The sequence below is a fragment of the Crotalus tigris genome, unplaced genomic scaffold (assembly GCF_016545835.1).
Source record: "Crotalus tigris isolate CLP2741 ecotype Arizona unplaced genomic scaffold, ASM1654583v1 scf7180000019007.31208882:3723066, whole genome shotgun sequence".
NCBI classification, from domain to species: domain Eukaryota; kingdom Metazoa; phylum Chordata; class Lepidosauria; order Squamata; family Viperidae; genus Crotalus; species Crotalus tigris.
The window spans coordinates 1,909,384-1,926,452 of record NW_024097321.1 but is presented as its reverse complement, the minus strand read 5'-3'; the positions used below and the strand labels follow the sequence as shown (position 1 = coordinate 1,926,452).

Sequence of the window (17,069 nt, the reverse complement as noted above, 5' to 3'; positions counted from 1 at the left end):
AATTGATCTTCTCTTTTTTTTAAAAAAAAAAAGATACTCTGAGAAAAATTTGTGTATATGTATATTTAACTGAATTTTATACACTCTTAGTTTGCTTTTGGAAACAAAATTTAACAATTTTAAGATATCCATTGTTATGGGCTAGCTATGATATATTCATATTGAGGAGATGACAAGACAATTAGGAAAAATTATTTACATCTTGATTACATCTATTACTACTTTCTGTTTTGAAGAGTTTACTTCCAACCTTTTTTCCCCTCATCCTCATCTGCCATCTGTGTTTTCTTCTGTACTGCTCCAAATGCATAAAGCCAAGAAATGCAGGAGGAAGGTAAAGGCAGTGTAAGAGAAGGCAGACCTGGCAGGGAGTCTTGAACAGTTGTCAGGGTTGCTAGCTACTCTACTCAAAGCACTGTAAAAACAATGTTATGAAAGGTAGCTGAGATCCTTGGAAGTACAATGTATTTATTATGTAAATAAAGTTGCCTATCATAAGAAAATAGGAAGAACATATTACTCTTACATTAGTTTTGTTTTATGTGCAATGAAGTATGCAACAAACTTACTAGGATGCTAGCGTAGTCTACCAATCATGCGACTGACTCTGCACACAGAGCATAATAAAACATATATTACTATCAGGTACTGTTATTAAGTGTGTTATTATTTGTTACATTAAACATAAACTCAGCACGTGTGTAATTGCAGGGCTGGAGACATGTAAACTAACTGAAATACCTGCTACTTTGTCTACAAACCATGTTAAGCAATATACAAATTATTACGAGAATGTAATGTTTTCAGCTATCCAAATTTAGGAAGATTTGTCTTTCAAAAGGTACAATCACTAAAAATATTTCCCTCCTCCTGTTCCTACTGTCTAATATTTTTCTTTGAGACCAGGGAAAAAGAGTAGCCTTTAAAATATACAGTGGCTTTATAAATTAAATGTAAAAAGAGTTCTACAATATTGAAAACATTATACATAACCAAAAAAAAGTTATGTGACAAAATTCAGACCTATTCTAATCCCAAGTATAAATCAGAGCTGTGGTATTGTTTACAATAACAAGAATAATAATATTTAAGCACACCAATTTGATTAGCTTTTTCAAACTCTAATCAGATACATTTCAAAAACATCCTGACATTTATTTCAAGCTGGCCTTTTTCATTGCCACAGGAAAGACGGCTCTCAGAAAAAGGGTTAAACTCTGAAAATAAAAGAGCAGCAGAGCAAATCAGACTGCATGTTTGAAAAAGCCTATAAAACGTTACAAGCAAAACAAGAAAGCTTGGGTTAATAATGCATAAACCAGAAGAAGAGGGGGTAACCACCACATTTAATGGAATAATGCTTTTATCCTTGCAGTTAAAATGAAATAAACCATGACTATTAATCTGGTAAGCCCGTGTAAAACTGTAATTTTTAAACATTTACTAAAAGGGGATAGTTCAGTAACCACTCTAAAAATCAAGGCCTTGTGTAACAGCAGCATTCAAACACTAAATACCAACCTCCTCTCTGCGGAGGCCATTACCCGCCTTGTCTCTATAGCAACGCTAACAGTGTGTCTGACTTCAAAGACAAAGATGTAATTTCAGACTTCCAGCAGCCAGAGGGAGTGGTAAGAATATTCTGCTCAGGCTGTGTCAGCTGATGACAAATTATAAAAATATCCAGCAAGGTTATGAGGTGGACTCTACCACAATCTTAAGAAACTCAATTTCTTTTTTCTCAAATAGACCCACAGAGCTGACTACCTTGGAAAGTATCTCCATGGAATGGGAAAATGATAGCACCAGCAGCTGTGCCCCCAAAGTGTGTACAGCTTGGCTTGCCCCTTAGCTCAGTCCAAAAGGGGCAGCCACCAGATCTGCTGCCTTTTCCAGAGGCCTGGGAAATGTTTCTAATTAATAATGTTTATTGTTCTGGAGCCGCAAGAGTCAGTACAAACTATTTCTTGGTACTGGTCTGTCAAAAGAACCAATAATCAGAGAGGAAAATCCATATTATTTATGCATCTAAAGCTGGAGCCAGTTAGTATTTTTAAAAAGCAAACAAGCAGTTAGGGACTGAAAACCCCTTATAGACATATTGCTGAAAAAAAGAAAAAAAATATGAACTGGTAATTTATGGATTTGATTATTAGAAAGGGTAGATTATGGAAAGAAGACTTCCATGGAGAGATAGAGATTTCTTTTTTTATTCCCCTTTTTCTTTATTTTCTCTTTGTCTTTCTTTATTTTCTTTTCACTTTCCTTTTATTTTTCTCATTTTAACTCAAAATTTGTATTGTTTTTATTCTGTGGAAAAAAATCTTTAATGAACAATTATGTATGAAAAAAACGAACAACCACATTGCTTATCTTATGCAGTTCCTACACTAGAGATTATTAAAAGATGGAGAAAATTAGGGAGATAACACTAGGGAATGATGTTTCCCAAAAATAAATTAAGGTTACTGGAACAGACAAACCAACCTCTTTTATATGGATTTTGCTTCTCAAAAGACCCTAAAAAGACTGATGTGTTGTCCATCTTGTTCTCTAAATGGGGCAAGATCACAATAGACTATCATACAATTCTGGCTTCAACAATAGTGGAACAGGTTTGGTTGCTTCTTTAACTAGGTTTCTTCAAAATAAAAGAACACATTGAGTACTGATGCTGCATCATAATTTTGCCACAGAATCTTTTTCCACCCGCGACATTTTATGTTAGGGATGAGAGGGATATATAGACCATGACAAACGGAAGCCAGCTGACAAGCACTTCAGTTCTTTCATTAACTGACAGATGCAATAGCTACTGTATCAGGTGAGGATAATATGAGCTCTTAAAAACAATTATTGGGTAAGTGTAAGAAAATGAAGTTTGATTTTTTGACATTGGTCATCACTAGAATTAATTTAAACTACAGGTGCTGAAAAATAAAGCATCAACCATGAGTGATCTAGAAGAGCAAAAGACCTGGTTATGACAAGAATGAGACATTACTACAAAAACCATAAATATAGCTAAATTGGGAAATTAAAATAACTGCACTTCCAAGAAAAAGATAATGATAAAGTAGTTCCATAGTTTATATAGCTGTATCTGTGAAATCACCAGAAATCTATCTTCAAACTATATCATTTAAAGTTTCTGGTACATATGAGCAAAACAATATTGTGTAAGAAGGGATTCTATTTATGCTAATTCTTTGTTCTTCTCCAACTTATGTTCCACTTAAAACACAAGAGTGGCACAGGGGGACCCCCTACCCACCCAACCCTTTGAAAATCAGTCTCCACTTGATCATTTTGACAAATGAAAAGAGATTTATGTTTACAATGTGAGTCCAACTCTGGGGAAGTAAATGTCAACGGTTATGCCTTTCTCTTATGTATTCTTTTATGTTGTTATACATACAAGAGGAAAGATGGCAAATCTTCTCTAAGTATCTGAAATTTTCTGTTCTAAATTTTAGAAGGAAGAGATACTACATAAAGCATTCCAATTAGAATCATAATCTTATTTAATCAGCTGATAATGCACCAAGTAAATTGTGACTGTAACAAAGAAATCAACATAGGAAGACTCATTCCCATAGATAATCTAGTAAAATAGAAGCCACAATCCCTATCAAACCTATTGAATTAATACTTAATTTTCTTTATTAAAGAAAAAAGTTGAGGAGGAGGAGGAGGAGGAAGAAGAGGAAAGTAACTTTCCAGATCAAATATTATAAAAAGTCTTCATATAATATTTTATATAATATCCTAGAAGCACGAAGCCGAAAACACCAGCCTGAAGATGACGAATGAGACTTTGTCGAAACGTCGCCAAGATACTTCCAATTTGACGTGGGAGAAAACCCGAATAACCAAAGATCTACATATATATATATATGTATATATGTTTTCTGAGGTTTTTGCGGGTGTTTGTATGTAGGTCTTTGTATGTAGGTCTCTATCCACCATCCTTAGAAACCCCAAAGATAAAATTGACTTAGAAAATCAAGGAGTATATGAAATCCCATGCACTGCTTGTCCCAACACATACATCGGACAAACCAACAGAAGAATAAGTGCACGCATTGAAGAACATAAGAACTCAGTCAAAAAAGAAGGAACCAACATCTTCCCTGGTCCAACACCTTAAAGCCACAGGACATAAAATTGACTTTAAAAATACCAGAACCATTGCCAAAAGTGAACATTTTAATAACAGAATAATCAGAGAAGCCATCGAGATAGAAAAACGCCCACACAGCATGAACAAGCGAGATGATACCTCCCACCTACCAGCCATTTGGAAACCCACCCTTATTGACAAACGACTCCCTAACACAAAAAATGATACCAGACCCACACTCACAAAAACCACACAGGATGTCACCACCACACATCCACGCAAAAAGCAAACCCAAAGCCACACCGATGATGAGGCACGACCACAAACCAGAAGCCAGACTACAGCTGCATCATTAGATACTTTAAACCCCTCCAATCCATTCATGAAGCAAACTGACACCCTCCATGAAGATGAGGCACGACCATGAACGCGAAACCAAAAAAATAGCAAGGCAGCCCAAAATCTTAAAGCTCCCTGCAACTCAGACTAACCTGAGCACAACCAAACAGAACACTCCCCCAGCCAATCAGAGCAGCCAACCCCCCAGCCAATCAGAGCACAGCCAACCCTCCAGCCAATCAGAGCACAGCCACACCCCTAACCAATCAGAACACACCTCCACCCAATCAGAACACAACCAAGCTCCCACCCAATCAGTTCATACCCCCACTGGCAGTTAAAAGGAAGAAACAGCTAAGACCACACATTGCTCCTCGAAGCACGAAGCTGAAAGCACCAGCCTGAAGATGACGAATGGGGACTTCATCGAAATGTCGCCAAGACACTTCCAATTTTACCGCGCGGGAGAAAACCCGAACAACCAAAGTACATACATATATATATATATATATATCTATATATATATGTGTGTGTGTGTGTGTTGTGTGTGTGTGTGTTGTTGTGTGTGTGGTGTATGTGTGTGTGTGTGTGTGTGTGTGTGTGTGTGTGTGTGTGTATATATATATATATATATGTGTGTGTGTGTGTGTGTGTGTGTGTGTGTATGTGTGTTTTATATTAAAACTTTTAACGTTTTAACTTTTCCTGGTGATCAAATTTTATTCACAATATGCACACATCCAGGAATCATGCTTCTATTTTTAGTATTCTTTTTTATATATATATATAATTCTTTTGCAAAAAGAATTTCTGATATATATATATATAATTCTTTTGCAAAAAGAATTTCTGATATATATATATCAGAAATTCTTTTTGCAAAAGCAGTGCTGAATGTTCTTTAATTGAACTTAAAGTTATATAGAATATTTGTGTGTTTGTGTGTGTGTGTATGTATCTTTGTGTGTGTTAATTTTATTACAGTTTTCAATAATTAATAAGTATCCCCAAAATATATGATCCACAAAAACAACTTTCATCAATCCGACAGCAAAGGCAGAAAACAAAAAAACCCCAAAACATTTAAATTATTTCTTATAAATATAAATATTTAAATGCACACAATCTACTCTGCCAGAAATGTTCTTAATAAATTATTATAATTCTACATAATTCCTTATGAAATAAGAAGTGTAAAAATTTTGGGAAACCAAAACTAAGTTAGAATTTTCAACTTTATTCTTGTACTGCTGTACAGAAATAGAGAGAATGATTGAGGAAACCCTAGTCACTTTGTTTGGACCTTAATGTTTTCCCCTTCTTTTATTCCAGGCTTAAACAAAGTTCAGTGGGGCATCAAAGTGCCTCAGTCTTAAATTACAGTCTGTACTTTAAAACAGAGTGGATGCACAATATGTTCCTGAAGCTAGGGGGTGGGAGTGTTATTCACTTAAAATTGAAGGCTTGTTGAGTCAATAATCTTCTTTCACAGAGTAACAATTTTCAGCTAAAATTTCTTGACCCAAACAAAGAAAACCAGTTCATTCAGTTATTTTACAATATTGCTGAAGGAAGCAAAATAAAAGAAGGAAAAAACACTATTCATTCCATACTGGGTAAAAACAATGTGAAATTTCAGGCATAAAAATTACACAATAAAAACTTTCTTTTTTAATTTATCATATTTGCAAATAGTTATTTTAAGCACAAATACTGAACCAGGGGTAATAGTTGGTACCAAAATCTGTTTGTGTATCAGCTGCAGGGTATATTTAACTTACATTATCAAGAACTAGTTTGTTGACCTTTCTAAATAGTATGGTGTTTTTACTGGTAATTTTATTAATTTTGTTTGTTCATTCACCCGAAGATTTGGCTTGCAAAATAAATGTGAATCAAGTCTGCTAGTTTTTGAATTTTAGTAGTTTTTGAATTCTAGAGGTTCTGTAGCAGTTTTCCCTAAAATTATTTTATATTTACTTTCTGTTTAAAGCAAAGGCTACATAGCAGAAATTGTTGCAAAAATTATTATAATGTGTCCTTGGAAAGTGACTACTATAAAGGCTCGTTTCTATACATGTTCAGCATTTAAACTGGCTGTTACCAACACAATGGAAAGAGAGGACAATAGGATTTTGTGTAGTCAAGGTTTTATTTATTGTTTAAAAAATTAGTTTAATGTTCTTTAAAATTTATGTAACTGCAAGATAACTGTAATTTTTTGGGTTTTTTAAAAATGTTGTTTAGTGTTTTTTCTATATTCCAATTTTTTTCCTTCACATTTTGGTATTTTAGAAATTTCTTGTATCATTTCTTATGTTTTAAAGCAATAAAAAAATTAAAAATAGGGACTGAATTAGTGCTACTGTCCTATAAACTCAGTTATAGTAAAGCCAACACATTGTTGCTCTTGTGGGAATAAATGATTAATATTCACGGACACTGCAACAGCAGTGGGGAAGTCACTTGTACCTTTATGGCTTTCAACTCCATGAACAATTCCCAGCTGGATTAGACAGGGCATTGAAGAACAAAGAGTATAAAAAAGTCTGAAGCATCTAACAGTGCAGTCATTTTAGTGGAGGTTTTATGCCTCTGTGCGGTTCTTTTCTGCTATCTACGCCAGCCTTTCTAGTCTTTTCCCATATTTTGTTCTAGTGCGTAAGAGTTCAAAGCCGGATTTGCAAACATAGTTACTTGTGTTATTTGTAAAATAACAAATAACAAAAAAAAGCCTAATCAATCTACCAACTGAGCAATTATGACAGTATACTGGTGCCTTCTCCAACTATTCATTTGCTATTTCCCAATAAAATTAAGTTTTATATATTTGTGGTGCATGTGTGTGTGTGTATGTGCTTCTAAAACAAAAGGATCCACGATACTTCTATGTACAAACTAAAAGTATTCAGAAAATAAAACTGATAATTCAAATTAATAGTAACAAAGATGATTATAAAAAACTAACTTTGTCATGATAATTTAACAGCAGCAGAATTACTAGGATGGAGTCATCAAATGAGGAACATATCTGTTGTTCATTGCATTTAAAACTTTGCCAAGTTTCTTCCATACAACAGTGAAGTAGCAAATATTTTTTAAAATTATATAATTTTTTAAAATTATATATTATTACCAGTTAGAATACTTTTGTAAGACAATTCATTAAATTCCTTTGCCATGTATTGATTTGAAAGCATGAAGCGCAACATGGGAAACATTTTAATAACAATTTATTTTCTAATATTTTATTCATTTTTAGAATAAAAGATTGACTATTTGCTTTAATTTTGTTAGCAAAGCTTGAAGAGCAAATTCTTATCTGCAGTATTCTCAGAACATCAATCCTCATCATCACCATCATCATTTTAGCCATTGTAGCATCCACTGCAGGATTTAAATATATGTGTTAAACAAACTGAACACTCATTTTTCAAATATTAAAATATTTGTACTTTGGGAAATACTCTTGTCCATTACTTTAAATGGCTACCTGATATCCTTTACTCCTTGGCTCTGTTTTATATGTAAAAGGGACACCTTATACATGCTGATCTATTTCCCTTTAATTTAAGAAAAATATACATTTGTGGATGTTTCAAAAGTATAAACCATTAGTTGCTTTAGAAAGCTGTTTATTCCCACCCTTCAGAGAGGTTTTCCAAACATTTTGTGGTGCATGCAAGTCCTGCTAAACAGTTCACTAGTTATTCTACTTCCTTCACACATTATATATAAAAATCTTGGTACAAATGTTCCTGTTAAATACAAGGCAGATGAATTTGTACTGTGGGTCGGAAACAAATGGCTACAAACAAACCATATTTTCATTAGCTAATTCTAATGACTTGTCAAACAGTATAATAAATTATCTTTCCTTTTGCTCCTCAATTATCTAACCAGTTTGACCTAGATGGATTTGAATGTGTGTCAAGTCTTTAAGAATCCAATTAAAAATCACACTTTTATTTAGTTCACCATTATGAGGCGGTATCTCACTTTTATATACTTGACTTGATCAGAGGAAAAAAGGATCGAGGTGAAATTAACAGGAGAGCAGCTGATTCCAAATAGCTGGTTCAAACTATGAGTAAAATTCCACTGTATGTTTCTGCTGCTGCCATGTACCCCTTCCATTACCTTCATAATTTGGTCTGGAGAATCTCCCAATTCATGTAAATATTTTAGGAAAATGCAAAGCCTAAGGATAGTACTCTGCACAGTCTCTTAAGTTTTCACACACATGCTGCTGGAGAGCCACAAATATTATATGGCAGAAAAACATGGGCATAACTATACTGTTTTATAAATTTTAGCTAGTTTTGTAACTTCTATTATTTTACAAACACTTAACAAACAGATGAAATAATCTTACTTGCTCACTGAAATTTCTTGCTCACTTAGAGGTTTTGTTTTTATGTACGCAACTCAAATTCATGGTATCTGAATTATTCTCCATCCAACTGGAGTATAATTATCCTTTCTTTTTATACTTTCTTGGATTTTGTGATGCAGAATTAAATAAATCATATTAGGACATATTAGGACAACTACGGACATATGTTTAATTTAATCTAAAAATGTATGTATATAAGATGGGCAGATCAAGAAGAACATCAAATCTAGTTCTTCAAAGTATGTGCATCATCTTCTGAAAATGTTTAAATCCTGAATCAAAACCCGCATTTCTACTACATATGGTGTTTATCTTCTCCTCTAAACTCAATACTCCATTTTGGCCTAATTTTTTGTTACTGGTTCAGAAACTCCAATGTCTTTCTGAAAACCAGTAGAAAAAAAAATAGCTCCGTAAGCACCACAAAGATGATTTCAAAGACTGAAAACTTGTTAAGGTTTCACAATTATTCTAATAACTATATAATAGATGAAACCATTTTATAGGAAGGGCTGAAATCAGTGCAAACAGCCAACAATTGGATCAGTATAAAGGCATATCATGGTCAACATGTGACAGATATTGATTAGTCCAACAATACCAGCATAAATAGATCCCAACAGAGTATAGCTCTCAACACAGATTATTCACTAGATTATTTACTATTGGTTCTAAAATTAGCTTGAAAAATCATAGTCCAATTTGTTTCTGAAAACCCTGGATGGAGTCACTAATGTATATATTACAGTATACAGGTGGCTAGTAATTGTTTTCCTGTAGGGTTTTAAAAACTTCTCTGTAATAGTATCAAAATAATAATTGCTATGAATATAACTTTCCTATAGCTTTAAATAACTATAAATCCAATTATTTTTAAATAAATCACACATTCATCTACAAAGGGCTTTTCAACCAGTGGTACGTGGATTCTCCATCCAATCATGCTGGAGAATCACAAGACCCTGGAAATGCTGCAACATTCCAGCTGATCGGCACTTCTTCAGGGCTCAGCTGCACCGAGCTCCAGCTGATCCTGGTGTTTCCACTGAACCTTGACAGCCCTGAAGAAGCGCCGATCAGCTGGAAAGCGGCACTGATCCTGGCGCCTCCACTGAGCCCTGCAGCTCCAGCCATCTCTCGCTCAGGCTTGTGCGGTGTTGCTACCAGTTCAGCTCATTCCCCTCCCCGCTACACTTTTCTAGGATGGTCGCGTACCACCTGCCAGGTGCCAATGTACCACAGGTGGTACCAGTACCACTGGTTGAAAAGCCCTGGTATAGAAAACTCACAAAAGCAAATATCTACAGAAATCCTGAATTTTGATAAGCAGGGATGTTTATTGTCTTCTCCAAAGCATTACTAATATTTTACTATTTTTAAAACAATGCTATTCTTAAAAGAACTATAACTATTACCTACATAAATATTCTGAGTCACTCTTGTGGACTTGAATTTAATTTTAAACATTTTGACATCCATATAAATCCCAACAATTTCAATTACTTTCTAATCAGTGCTATTAGTTCTAATATGTTTTCCTACAATGCAGCCATAAGCAAACTCTTTGGATTACAATGTCAGTTTATTATTATTAGTATATTACATTTTCCAAATTTCATCATCACTGTTGTGTCTTGAGCCTGCAAAGGCAGGCTTGGGACATTGCAATGGTCCTGGGCAGTTGCAAGCTGCCCGGGACCAGACTGGCTGGCGCCGGCATCGCACGTATGCGCGAGGCGCGGAGCGCGCCTAATTGTTGCCATTCTGCGTTGTTAAACGTTATTAAAAGGAACTGAGAGGCCTGCGAGCCTCAGAGCTGTGACGAAGTGGAACAGACTGCAAATAAAGACCTGTTGGAACCACGAGATGTTCTGTGCTCATTCGCCATTAAGTCGAGGACTCAAAACAATCACCACCACTGCACTTTTCTGAATAACTCTAATAATATGGATTCAATAATATATTGTCTTAAAATTATGTACATTTTGAACTATATTGGCAGTCACATGCAAATTCATTCAGCAAAATTAATATTGTAATTAAGAGGTGACAATAACATTAATATAGTTTTTATCCCACTTTTTCATGTTTTCAATAATGCTTGAATGTGATATTGCTGACATGATACGCTATAAAATAATTAGGTCAGTCTGTCATACCGTGAAAAACATGATTTATCCATAATAATGATCTGTATCTGAGATTTATACATTGAAAATATATTAGAGAAGTTCTAAACCCAACAATGACTGTTTGAAATATAAAATACATCATAGAACATTTTATGAAATTGTATTCAATTTTAAAGTGTAAACATTTAAGATTAATATAACTTTATACTTCTCTTGATTATAAAATTCATCTTATTATCCATAAGCACATCAGAAAATATTATTATTCTGATATAATTAAAACCATTTAAGCATTTATTATTATTTAAATAGTATTTAATATTATATAAATATTTTATAATATATTTAAATATAGCATAGAAAATATCTAGTTATCTTTGAAAAGTAATTTGACAATAAATACATGCATGTGAATAAAATCCAAGGATAATTCTGATACTGGAGCTCTTGAAATAGGAAAAAATATTAAATGTAAGTTTTACTAGAAAATATTATTTTCAACATAAAGTATGAAACTATCAAATGGCATCAAATTTCTTACTGGTAAACTTGAAGGCCTCTCTTGTTGGATTAGGGTTAGTTCTTCATGGTTAGGTTTGTTCTGGGTGACAGGGGGTTGAGACCTGGTTCCGTAGCCTTCCTGAGACATTTCCTAGATAAAATATATATTTACATGTTAGTAATAGGAAACATTAGCAATGGTAAAGAAAAGGAGAGCAATTAATTATAGGACTGATCTAGTTTTATGTTGATAGCTTCTCCACTCCCTCTCCCCACAATCTCAACTAAACCTCAGTATACTCCCTATTGCTTTGCATACATGTACAATATCTACAGTATATATCTGCTAAAGTTCTAAAGCAGGGGTCTTCAACCTTGGCCCTTTCGTGACTTGTGCACTTCAACTCCCAGCGTGACTGGCTGAGGAATTCTAGGAGATGAAGTCCACAAGTCATAAAAGGGCCAAGTTTGAAGACACCTGTTCTAAAGAAAGCATCCTATAGATTCCAGAGTGCATCCTATTTTATTAAAAACAAGTTGCAATGATAAGAATTAAGTCAAATTATACTGCTTGGGGATGGAAAAATTTAAGCTGAACACGGAATGGATATTGTACCTCTGCTTTTTCAGAAGGTTTTAGGTTGAGGGTTTTTTTTTTTTTTTTTTTTTTTTTTAGCAAACTGAATAGACACAGAGGCAACCATTGGCTGAAGATGGAACTGCTGCTCCAAGCTTGATTTTATCTTCCCTGTAAAAAAAACTGTATAAGGATATTTTGAAATTCTGGGAAAAGAGTATTTTATTTTTCTATAGCTATGTATAACAGCCTCCTGCAGAATAGTATAAATATCAGAAGACTCTTGAATTAGCATTAAAAAAATAATCAAAGCAACATTTCAAAAAAGTACTAATAAATTAAGTGTCTAATGAGATTAAGCATTTGTTCACAGCACATGAAGTAGATCATACAGCCATTAGGGTAAATAAATAATCTCTATATTTCTGTCACAACCCCTCTATGATCTTGTCCTAAAGTGCAGATTGGGATTTCAGTAAAGTTCAATTCTAGTCTGTATACCCAGATATTACTTCCACAGTAGTGTAAATCAAACTGCAAAAATCAATCTATGTCAATGGAATTTATTTGGACTACAGTATAATTTTCAAACAGAAGTCAGAGAGATAAAAGAACAACCAAGCTGTTCCAAAAGATTAAGTGTAAATTTAAAGATCTTTTAAATTCATTAAAAGATATAATAAATATAGCAAGGCTTATGAAGCATATGCACAAACCAGGTTTCCTTTTTCTTATATAAATAAAGTATATGTATGCCACAAAATAAAATACCTATATTAGCATCTATGACCATCACAGAAAAAAAAATGAGGAATGAAGCTTCCAAGAAATAAGGATAATTCCCCCCCCCCTTTCCCTTCAATTGTGGATAATTCCTGGAGACTGCCTGGATGAAGTTCTGCCATTTCCTTGGCAAGGTTTTTCAAAAGTGGATTGCTACTGTCTCCTTCCTAGGGCTAAGAGAAAATGACTGGCCCATGGTCACCCATCTGGTTTTGTGTCTAAGGTGGGACGAGAACTCATGGCCTCCCTGTTTCTAGTCTGATGCCTTAACCACTACATCAAACTGGCTCTTAAGGAAAAACTAACGTATCTTTAATTTCAAAAGGATATGAGATTTTGTTGTGTTTTGTTTATCTTTCTTACTCTTCGCTATTGTTTAATAAATTATTCTTTTTAATTTGTTTTTTTCTGCCTTTTAGTTGGTAATTTTAATAAACAACTGAATGGAACAATTATTTTTACATGAATATTTAGCCTTGAAAAAATGGAAATAATGTTTAAACAGCATCCTGAACAGTTATGGCACTGCTTCTTATTGGTATTCTGTCTGGAGTAACCAGACAGAATACCAACAAGACTAGCTAGTTAAAGATTTGCTATGTGCATTAAACAGGCACCAAGAGATGATGGTAAAGGCAATGAGAGGTCTCAGTCTTTGAGGGGGGGCTGTATTTGGGGATGGATTTTCTTTCGGGGAAAGTTGGTTGGGAAGGTGGCTGTTTGACAGCTTCTTAGGATCTTGAGTCATCAGGATTCTGATCCAGATATGGGAGGGAAACAGCATTGTTTACACTTTTTGATGATCTCTGGTGTAGGCAGGATGGAGGTTGTGAATCCAGCCTTGCCCTATTTGAACTCGGACTTTCAGTACCATCAATCCTGGTATCCTTCTGATTGGCTTAGAGGATTGAGGTTGGCTGGGGCTGTGCTTTGCTGATTGTCCTCCTTTCTTGATTGGTGATGGTTGGAGAGGATAGGTCTCAGCCCCTACTGTGTGGGAGCTAGAGAGTTCAGTGTTCTCTCCTGTTCTATTTAACATTTATATGAAACCACTGTGTGAGTTTGTTCATCATCATGAATAATGAATGTTAATGATACCCAATTATATATTTCTGCCCCAGCAAATTAAGTGATGCCAAGAACATCTTATCCTGGTAAGAGTCTGGATGGGGAACAACAGACTTCAGCTAAAACTGGCAACACTGAGTAGCTTTGGGTTTGGGGTCTAAGTTCTAGGAGTATGCCATCTTTGGAATGTATGGAATTAGAGCCCTATCAGATTTCAATACTATCTGCTCAAAAAGTAGGTAACGTTTATGACTAGGAGGTTCTTTGCACAGCTTCATGTTGTGTATCAATTGCACCTACCCTTAGATCGGGAGGTTCTGCTCACAGTTTCTATGCCAGTGTTTCTCAACCTTGACAATTTTAAGGCATGTGGACTTCAACTCCCAGAATTCCACAGCCAGCAATGCTGGCTGTGGAATTCTGGGAGTTGAAGTCCACATGCCTTAAAATTGTCAAGGTTGAGAAACACTGCTCTATGCCTTCTTCACCTTCAGATTGAACTATTGCAGTGTGCTCTATATGGGGCTGCCCTGGAAGCTTCAGCTCATGCAAAGTTGTACTCCCACAATATGAGCTTCTTTGGCTACAAGTCTTCTTGCAAATCCAATGCAAGATGCTAGTTTTAACCTTTAAAGCCCTTCATGGCAGGGGGCTGGTTATCTGAGGGACCACCTCCACTCGATTACATCTTCCTTATTATAGCTGCCCATTCCACTAGATCTGACAGAGAAGGCATGCTATGGCTACCGTTTGCCAGAGACTTAATTTTGGTGGGTCTAGGACAGTGATGGCGAACCTTTTAGAGACCGAGTGCCCAAAAACTAGCCCCGCCCCTGCTCCATCCCCTGCCCCGCTCCCACTCCGCCTCTACCCCGCCTGCCCGCAGGGCCGCTCACCGCCTCCAGGGTCCCCCACAGATCGCCCAAGCAGCCCAGCAGCGCCATGGCAACCACGCCTTCTGCCCACACCCCGCAGCATAAACTGTGCGTGATGGGGCATGAGGGCAGAGTTTTGTCAACGTTGCCTGGCTGCCATGTCCTTGGCTGCGCTGCTCCGTGTGGGCCATGCTCGGGGGCGATTCTCCTCCAAGGGGGCTGCTGGTTACAGGGGGAGGCAAGGCTGGGAGGGGTCCCGGGGGAGGCAAGGCTGGGGCAACGGCACGTGTGCCCACAGAGAGGGCCCCAAGTGCCGCCTCTGGCACCTGTGCAATAGGTTCACCACCACTGGTCTAGGAAATGGGCCTCCTCTGCTGTGAGGCCTGCCTTATAAGACATTCTTCTCCCCTCACACAAGCCAGGTTAGCTCCATCCCTGGTAACATTTCAGAAGTCCTTCAAGGCTTGGCTATGTCACCAGGATTGAGTGTCCTAGAGAACTGGTAATATTCTTAAGATGGCTCCACTCTTATGGTTGATATATTTACTCTCTTCAGGTCTTGTGGTTTATATATTTTAATTTTTAATGGAATATTTAATTATTAGTAGATTATTTTATATTCAATACTGATTGTTTTTAAGTATTATTGTTTTATTTGATTGTTGTATGCTGTCCAAAGTTGCCCCTTGTGAGATGGGCAGCCATATAAATTTGATAAATAAAACATAATTTATTATTTATTTATAACATTTATTGGCTTCCCATCTTACCTCAGGGTAACTCTGGGCAGCTTACATAGTATATATTTAACTATATAATTCTACTAATATGAATAAATGAAATAAAAATATTACCAAAGGGGACCTCCAAATGCAAAACATAAATTTGTAGTTTTAATCATCATTGTCTTCGCATTTTGGTAAATTAAGAGAAATAACATTTTTCTATTCCAATTTAGATGGAAGTTCAGTGCAGTGAAGTCTGCTAATAATGATAGTTCGGCTTAGTCATTTCCTTTATTCTGATTGCTAGAGTAAAGATGTCAATTGCCATTTCTATAACATAAAATAAATAGTGTTGGATTTTAAAAGTTCAGCTTCTTTTTTGACTTCCATTCTTATTTTAACTATGTGCCAAAAATAATTTTAGAAATCCAGCTCTTCCCTTTGGTTATCACCAGTTAGGCTTAAAAATGACAGAAGCTGATGGGTGACTGATTATTAATTGTGATCCCCTCCCCCTTCTCCTCCTATGTTGACACAGCCTTCCTACCAGGTAGGCTAGCATGTTCCCGTAGATTAACAGCATGATTTAAATCAACAAATGGCACCCAGCCCTCCCTCAGTTAAAAAGCAAAATAGCTTTCTAATAGGCTAACAAAGGAGTAATCTTTTTCCTCCTTTAAATTTAAATCCTACCTCAAAGCTTTTTATCAGTATAATAGTGTCTCCAATAAATTCTCAACAAAAACTAACACTTAACAACATTTATATTGTTTATTCAATCAATCTGTCTACTTTCTCATTGACTATTCACAAATAAGCCAGCATTACAATAGAACTGAGCTTAAAGTTTGAAAACAGGCAGCCAACCTGGAGAGGAGAGAGAGACATTGACAAAGAAAAGGATCAAGGAGGAAAGGGCACAAGAGAGGAGGTAAAGAACCAGACCTATATTTTGCATTTCTCATAGCCAGTTCCTAACATGGAGAGGGAAAATAGTTTAGATTTAAAACTTTAATAGTGGTTTAAGAATGAAAAAAAAAAACAGATGATCAGTTAGGACTAAAAGAAAACTGCCTTTAAAAATAAAGCAGCATGAATTTCTATGCAATAATATTAAGTGCAGTTTTTGTTACTACTTATTCAACGTAACCACTTCCTAATGCAGCTCAAAGAATTAGCTTTGTAAAATATGATCATGAATTACATCATTATCCTATTCCAAGTCTCACATAAATATTTTTGCATTCCCATTGAAGACCAATTCATTTAAACTACATATTGAATCAAATCCTTCCATTAAAATAAACATGTTAATTTTTTATATAATCATATTGATTTATTTGTGAAACAGTCATGTCACCAAATATTTCAGAAATAACCCATACATAAAATTTGCTAAATTGTCTAATTCTTGTTTGAGATGAAATTTTGTTGCTACTTGAGTGGTGTATGTTAGAAAGTGAAAAGGCGTTATATCGTACAGCAACTAGTTCAGTTTTCCACAAAAGTTCTGACAAAAGAAAAATACTCTCAGTAAATTCAATCCAGTA

The 17,069-nt window shown here is 35.4% G+C and overlaps 1 protein-coding gene across 5 annotated transcripts in view; it reads right to left on the bottom strand.

Moving 5' to 3' along the window:
- The window catches only part of ARID1B (AT-rich interaction domain 1B), a 403,965-nt gene that overhangs the window by 266,399 nt on the left and 120,497 nt on the right, over positions 1-17,069 (bottom strand). For all 5 annotated transcript variants that reach the window (XM_039358272.1, XM_039358273.1, XM_039358275.1 and 2 more), the window contains exon 4: positions 11,532-11,642. In XM_039358272.1, the coding sequence (XP_039214206.1) occupies positions 11,532-11,642 (111 nt within the window). The remainder of the gene's footprint in view (positions 1-11,531; positions 11,643-17,069) is intronic.